Source organism: Rattus norvegicus, chromosome 4 (assembly GCF_021556685.1).
Source record: "Rattus norvegicus strain SHRSP/BbbUtx chromosome 4, alternate assembly SHRSP_T2T, whole genome shotgun sequence".
Classification (NCBI taxonomy): Eukaryota; Metazoa; Chordata; class Mammalia; order Rodentia; family Muridae; genus Rattus; species Rattus norvegicus.
In genome coordinates this window covers 72582911-72590797 of record NC_141537.1, presented here as the reverse complement: position 1 = coordinate 72590797, position 7887 = coordinate 72582911, and the positions used below count along the sequence as shown (strand labels likewise).

The following is a 7887-nucleotide window of genomic DNA, read 5'->3' as shown; positions in this document are numbered from 1 at the left end:
AAAATGTTGAATACAGACTATTTAAAAGTAAAAAAGGAAGTTTGAAGTGTGTTAAGAGAATGCATGGTTATATCAGTCAGCTCAGCACGAGCTCCAAGTCACTCCCCTAATTGATGCAAAAGAAAACCTTCCTAAAAATTTCTCTAATTTTCATGTTATTTAAAGTTACATTTTAAATAAATCAATGATTCAAATTTTCATATTCTGTTTCATGGTTAATATCCCTGCCCCTTAATCCAGACATACATGAAGACCCACATACATAAAAACACAAACACATACATCAAGTTTTAAAAGGTTTTATTTTTATTTTTGATTACGTGTACATGTGGTAGTGGATGTGTTGTGCATGTGAGTGGAATATTCCTGGTGTCTATAAAGGACTGTTGAATATCCTAGACCTGGTGGTACCAGGGGTTGTAAGGCATCTTGCATGCTGTGAGTTGAACTCTAGACCTCTGCAAGGGACCTTCTGAACCATCTCTCCAGTCCTCTCAAATACAACTGTATAAAATATTAAGTCAACATAAATTTTGTAAATAATGTAATTTTCTAAAACTGCCTGTGCCAAGTCTAACTTGATCATGTGTAAGGGACAACATGACATGGTTCCTGCCCCTGAAACAGAGTCAGCAGGGTATAGGCCTCCACAAGTCTTGATGGTTGCTGTGGGTGAAAGGCTTGTTTGTATAATAGTGTACATATTTTCATGTTCTTCCTTTCTACAAGGTTAATAACTGCATGATAATCAGAGATAGCATGAGGCCAGAAGATGAGGTCACATCTATGTCGCAGCAAAATGGTAGAATTCTGTGACCTTCAGGACAGGACAGGGCAGGGTCCCACACAGCTATTTTATTGTTTGTGCTTATGCTTACTGTCTTTTTCTAAGAATCAAGAGGCTGGGGTCATGGGATGCTGATTCATACGATAATCCAAAAGGAACCTAGGGTGAAGACTGAATAGATATGTAAAATATCTAAAGACTGGGCTTTTGATCTGCAAAAGATGAACCATCCAGAGAGGTTTATAATTGACAAAAGTTGTGTCTTATAGATAGCTGTCTAAAGATCTCTAGAGAAAGTAGGACACAGAGCATTCTGGAAAGCTGTCTTGACCAGATCATAGGCCATCAACTTGGACCCATGATTTGACTTCAAGTCATTTGTTTTGCCAGTCCTAGACACCTCTTCTCTCAGAAACCCCTCTCCAAACCAAGGCTGATATTTGGCATATCTGAGAATGTTCAAGCTACATGAAAGATTTCTAATTGCAAATTCTAGAAAGCTCACTTCATTCTTAAGAGGACTGAAGTTATTGAAATGAAAGAAAAATCAAGCATTTATAACATTTATTTATAATTGATGTAAAATTTTCTCCTTTGGCAAGAATCATCAGAGCTTAGTCTACATCTCAAAATTTCCAACTGATTGCATCCATAACTTCAAAGGTGAAACAGAGTAATTTGTTTTGAATTAGTAAGGTGGGTATGTCTTTGAGTTAGTTGACAATTTGGAACACTTAAAGGAGGGAGAAAAGTGAACATTCCCTGTATTGATGATGGGTGAGGATTTAATATGGATTACTGCTAATTTATGTAGCCACTCTGAAAGTTTATTATTTTCCATAGTTTCCATAGTTCAGAAACTCACCAGAGAGCATAGTTAATGAAAGGCAGAACAAGGATCCAAGGCCAAGTGTGTTTAGAAAAGCTGAAGCTCATTCCCTTCTCATCAACAGACTGTCAAGATCAAAAGAGGGAAGAAGTCCACAAATAACTACATATCAAAGGAAGAGGACCGCAAGGGGACATCTCATAGGTAACTGAGATAGTGTTGTTTTGTGTGACAAAACTCATTAAACATGTGTAGAAACTTCTTCAATCATAGCTATGTGATCACAGTGATCAATTTTCCTTGTTGAAGTACAAGATCTCTCCTACATTTATCTGATTTCTAGTTTGGCACAGATCTCTTGAGATCTTTATTCTTTTACCTTAATTTCTCAACAAGTTTCCTAAGAGCAGCCATAACTTCTTTATTCCTCAAGCTGTAGATCACAGGGTTCAATGTGGGTGCCACAACAGCATAGAACAGAGCAACCATCTTCTCTTTGTCCTCAGATGAGGCAGAATGTGGCCCTATGTAGGTGAAGATTGTGGCCCCAAAGCACATACAAACTACAGTGAGGTGAGAGGCACAAGTCCCAAAGGCTTTGTGACGTCCCTGAGTAGAGCGAATATGTAGAATGGCAATGACTATACGAGTATAAGAGAATAGAACTAGGCAACAGGGAAGCATGATCACCAGAAATCCTGAGATGGCCACCATGACCTTGTTGAAAGAGATGTCTACACAGGCTAGCCGAAGTACTGCAAGGGTCTCACAAGCAAAGTGATTAATGACATTGTGACACAGAGGAAGACGGAAGGTGATTACTGTCTCCATCAGTGAATTCAAAAAACCAGCTACCAAGCAGGTGGCAGCCAGCCCCAGGCACAGTCCTTCATCCATTATGACAGAGTAGTGCAATGGATGGCATACTGCCACATAGCGGTCATAGGACATAGCTCCCAGAAGGAAGAACTCAGAACCACCCAAGGCCAGGGAGACACAGAGCTGGAGCACACAACTGTGGAAAGAAATGAGCTTTTGGGCTAAAACCAAGTGAGCCAACATTTGTGGGGCAATACTGTTCCCATAGCAAAGATCCACTATGGACAGAACACTGAGGAAGAAATACATAGGAGTATGAAGCCTGCTGTCCAGTCTGATGAGGAGAAGAATCAGAGAATTTCCCACAACAGTTATGATGTACATGACCAAGATCAGGACAAAGAGAAACACCTGAGTGTTCTGATCACTGGAGAGCCCCAAGAGGATAAACTCATTCACCCACGTTTGGTTAACAAATTCCTGGCCCATGAATTTCATGACTGGACAGGTAGTTTTCAAACCATGCTGCAAGCTGACACGTCTGAATTTCAAGATCATCCACACTGAAGATCACAGTAAGATGTAACACTGCTTCTGAAATTAAAAAAAAAGAAGTGAGATCTTCATGAATTAAATTATTAGGACATCATTCTTCTCCAAAACATCTCACCTTAAATGGCAAGAAAATTAAGTAATTTTAGATTCAAAATCTTATTTAGGGGATTGTGCCACTCTTTGTGGTAAAAAAGGTTTTGTGAACAATAAGTCTCTGATTTCTAGATGATGTCCAGTTTCAGTTAACTTTTTTGTTATTGGATTTCTCCTGCAGAGATCTCATACTAAGCTTTATTCAGCATCCACAGTAGAATACATCTTTAAAGCATGAAATATTTTGAAGGATCTTCATATATAGTCAATCGCTAAGCAATTTCAATCTTATTTTCTATAACTTTGGCGTGTGTGTGTGTGTGTGTGTGTGTGTGTGTGTGTGTGTGTGTGTGTAAAAGTGTTTCACAAGTTTATTTGGGGGCTATAATTTCAATTAATTATTAGGTCTTAACTACCATGTTGATAATAATGATAAAGATAGTTTTCCAGTGTCAAATAGAGGGCTTCTATATCACCCACATTATACCACTGGTCCATGTTTCCCACTGCAATTCAAAATGTCAATTTTAAGATTTGGTGTTCCATAATAGCAAGAAATAATCCCACATGCCTTCGAGGTGGATTTAATGAAGTGTACCATAATGTTATGTTCCTACTGAATAGTAATATTTTCCTAATGGTGACAAGTTGCATTTCCACTGGAGATTCATCCTTACAAGTAAAGAGAGAAGAGTACAAGATACAGCATTAACCACAGTCATAGTGATATTGCTTAGCAGCTGTGATAGCTCATGCTTGTAATATAAACACTTTGAAAGCTGAGGCAGAAAGATTTCCATGAATTACATGCCAGCCTGTGCTGTTTGATGAGTTCCTGGCATCCTGGGGTACAGTATGAGTATCCTGTCTAAACATACAACAAGGAAACAAACCAAATACAAAAAAAAGTAGTGTCTCTTGTTGGGTGGTTTGATTTAGTAGCTTATTTAGATTCTGTACAGCAAAAGAGAGAACAAGTAAAGTGTGAAATCAATTAGTAGAGCAGAATGGGCAAATCCCCTGCAAAGCATCCCCTATAAAGTGCCCATGACCAGAATGTCCTCCAGGAAACATCTACAACTCAAAAACAAAAGGAAACATTAAATAATCCAAGCTTGTAATCAAATGATGACTAGACCACCACACTTTTCTCAAGAGAGACAAATGGCCAACAGACTGTGAAAACCAGCACCGTGGCTAATAAAGTGCTACCCAAAATGACAACAAAGCATTACCTCACACCATTAGCAACTTGTGACTCCTCAAGGACATTTTTTTCCCGTTTGCTCAGTCACAGAAGGGACAAAGTAAGCCATTACTCCAGAATGAAGATTATATTCGATGACTTGAAGAGAGTTCTGTAACAGTGTACTAGGGTAACTTTCCCAACAGCCTCTACCAGGGTAATTATGAAAGGTAAATACAAACACTGGTGTCTCTGCTGATGGGCTCTCCTATGGGCTTTTGGAATGTTCATTAGATACCACATCATGTATATGTTGTTAGGGTACCTAAGATTAATGCACAGTATGCTGAAAATAGCAATGGTCACTCCTTTATAAATTTGCTTATACTTCCTCTTTACATTTAAACTTATTTTTATCCTACCACATTTTACACAAGGTAAAAAGGATAATTTATTCTAGAATCATACTAGCTACAGATTTTCTTCATATATGGGCTGTTGGTGTTTACAATGTTTTGTATGAAGATGTGAGTCTATTTCTGCCTCTCTAACACTACTGAGAGAGCCATAAATAGCTGAACAAACCATACTACAAAATATAGCTAACTTAGTAGAAAACTTATCCATTTTTCCTAGTTCATTACAAAAGGCTCCTTTCTCTTAGAGAATATGTGTCCTGAGGTTACTTTTTACATTTATTTGATGGTAAAGAGGGCTTTCCAAATAAATAATTATATCTAACCTTTCTGGGGACATTTGTTTATATCCTAAATATTTGAAATGAAAGATTCAAAATGTATTTATTTAGTGGAGGAACGTTTTCCCCCTTTCCCTTTTTGTTATCTTTTTCTCATGAGAGACTGGCTATAGATATCTGCAATTCTACCATTAAATTTTTTCTCACACTCACTTAAATAGAAATATGTGAGCATATATTGCTAACAACACAGAGTCAAAGTCATATTTATTTTTGGCTTACTGTTTTGCCATAAGGTTGAAACAAAAATTTAAAACACAAATAAAACATAATATATACCAGTATATGATAAATGACTTTAAAAATGTTTGTATTGTGACCTGTACTTTAAAGGAATAGCAATAATTTTTTCTATATTGTGTGTTAGACAAACTCTAATAAACCACCAGTTCTGTCTCCCAAGTCTTCATATGTAACTGGGGCAGCAATGCTCCCATGTTTATGTACACAGGACAGTGTGTGTGGAAACACACACACACACACACACACACACACACACACACACATGATTGGATCTGAGGGCCACTCCATGAGAGAGAACTCATGACTGGTACATTAAACCTGGTGGACGACCTATAACAAGGAAGTCATAGGCCCTAGGAGCCGTAGTAAGTTGATATGGCATCAAAGCACCTTCCAGGATCTGTGTTTCTATGAAAGACAAAAGCTACTCACTGTCTTAATTCGAGAAACCATTTTTGGTAGTGAATGGAAGTGAATTCAGATCCTTAGCCGCACAAGATGCTGAGACTAAAATCTCATTGAGGATTCAGCTCTAAAATGACATTTATGCTACCACTTTAAAACTTTGGAATGTTGCAAAAGATAACACAGAGAAAAAAAAGATGAAAGATAAGAAAAGGGCTACAAGTAAAACATTTTCTAAGTGAAACATGGGCATAGTAACCAAGCACTCGCAGTAGCTGCACCTAGTGATACTGGGCTCACAGTCAGCCCTATCTTTACTCAGCTATGGAGGCAGAGGAAGTTCAAGAGCCCTACTGCATGCAACAGAATTGCCTGCAACTAACAGAATCTGTGTGTTGAGAACAGCGCCCACTGGTAAGCTCTCAAACTTTAATGAATAATTTCAAACCCATGGTCACACAGAGAACCCTAATTAAACTGTGTGGGACACAAAATGAACCCAAAGTCATAATCATGGGGATCAGGTCTATCGGGGAAAGAGGACTGAAGGGTAGGAGGAAGGAAAAAATGGAGAAGAAGCAGTACTCAGAATGTTTTGTACACTTATATGAAATTGTCAAAGGTAAAAATCTATTAAGAAAAACTGCAAAAAGGAATAGTTAGTTACTCATTTATGTACACTGTTTAGGCTTCTACAACCTGGAATTAAAATTATTAAAATATAACAACAGCCAAACAAGTGATGTTTCTTTAACTATCTCAAAAATATTCTTGAAAGAAGAAAATTTGTGTTTAAAGCTATGTTGCCTTTGCTCAATGGTAAAATAATTGAAGTCTATTTCCCAGTGACTTACTACTGCTATAAGTAATTTTATGTTTGACCAAATTAAAAATGTTTTACATTTTGAAAATGAGTATGAAAAGCAAGGAAGACATGTAACTAAAATAGTAGAACTCACTGATAAGATACCTATGAGAGGAGTCATAAGCCTAACTTTTCTTCAAGAGAATCTTTTCATTTTTATTGGATTTTTTAATTTTACATTTCAAATGTTATCCTCTGTGCCGGTTTCCCGTCCATAAACTCCCTATCCCATACCCCCTCCACCTTCTTCTATGAGGCTGTTTCCCTACCCATCTACCCATCCCTTCCTACCTCCCCACCCTGACATTCCCCTGCACTGAGAGGGTCCAGCCTTGGCATTGGTGCCCAACAATGACATCCTCTACTACATAAGCAGCTGGAGCCAAGGGTCTGTCCATGTTTACACTTTGGACAGTGGCATTTATGAATGTCATTGTAAAGATAGTGACCAATTTGTTTATTGTTAAACTCTCATTTTATAAACCAGTACTTCTAATTGTTTTAGTTTTGTTATTTACTCTTGCCCACTAGATTTAGTCTTTCATATGAACATTTTCTAGAATCTAACATTGAAAATTCTGCTCAAAGTAGTAAGCATGGAAATCCAAGGTCTTCAGCTTTGGACAGTGGTAACTTCAGAGTCAATGTGCACATGGGATTCTTTTTCCAACCATCCTTAGAGAAAACCTACATGGCAGAGCCCATCAGGAGCTGGAAAGATGTCTCAGAGGTCAAAAGCACTCACTGTTCTTATAGGTGGCTGACTTTGGTTCCCACCACCCACATGCTAGCCCTGAATGACAGATAACTACAGCTCCAACAGAGTATCCCATACCCTCTCAGCTTCTGAGAGCACTGCACCATGTATGCATATCCTTTCAACCTCATCCTTTAGGACAGATTTGTAAAAGTCTAAACACAGATCAAGGCAGAAAGACTGAGCAAAACACACAGAGAGCACAAGCCAAAGGTCAGAGGGTGTGAGCAGATAATAAGTTACAGTCCTCTGACTCTGTGGGCATTGCTCCCACCGCCCTGTTCTGCGCTTGGCTAGTTGTTGCATTGTTATTCTGCTCCAGAGTAATTTTAGGGCAATATTTGGTTGTGTATAAGTCATCAATCTAGTAGAAAGAGTAGTTTTAAATAAAGAGAAAGACACGAAGCCTGTCACATTGACATTAAAACCATGAACCACGAAGGCTTTATCGTTTGTTTCAGAATACTTAGTGAGCATTGAGAAGAATCAAGTCATAATGGTAGCTAACCAGCACTTCTGTGTAGAAATACATATAGTTCTTATGTGTATGTGGACACGGGTGAATGTTGGTGTGTTTACATGTTTGGGGAA

The 7887-nt window shown here is 38.1% G+C and overlaps 1 protein-coding gene across 1 annotated transcript; it reads right to left on the bottom strand.

The window, feature by feature from the left end:
* Window positions 1-1991: 1991 nt before the first annotated feature.
* Window positions 1992-2924, bottom strand: Or2q1 (olfactory receptor family 2 subfamily Q member 1). The gene has a single exon (NM_001000975.1). The coding sequence runs from the start codon at window positions 2922-2924 to the stop codon at window positions 1992-1994; it is 933 nt and encodes a 310-aa protein (NP_001000975.1).
* Between the last annotated feature and the right edge of the window lie 4963 nt (window positions 2925-7887).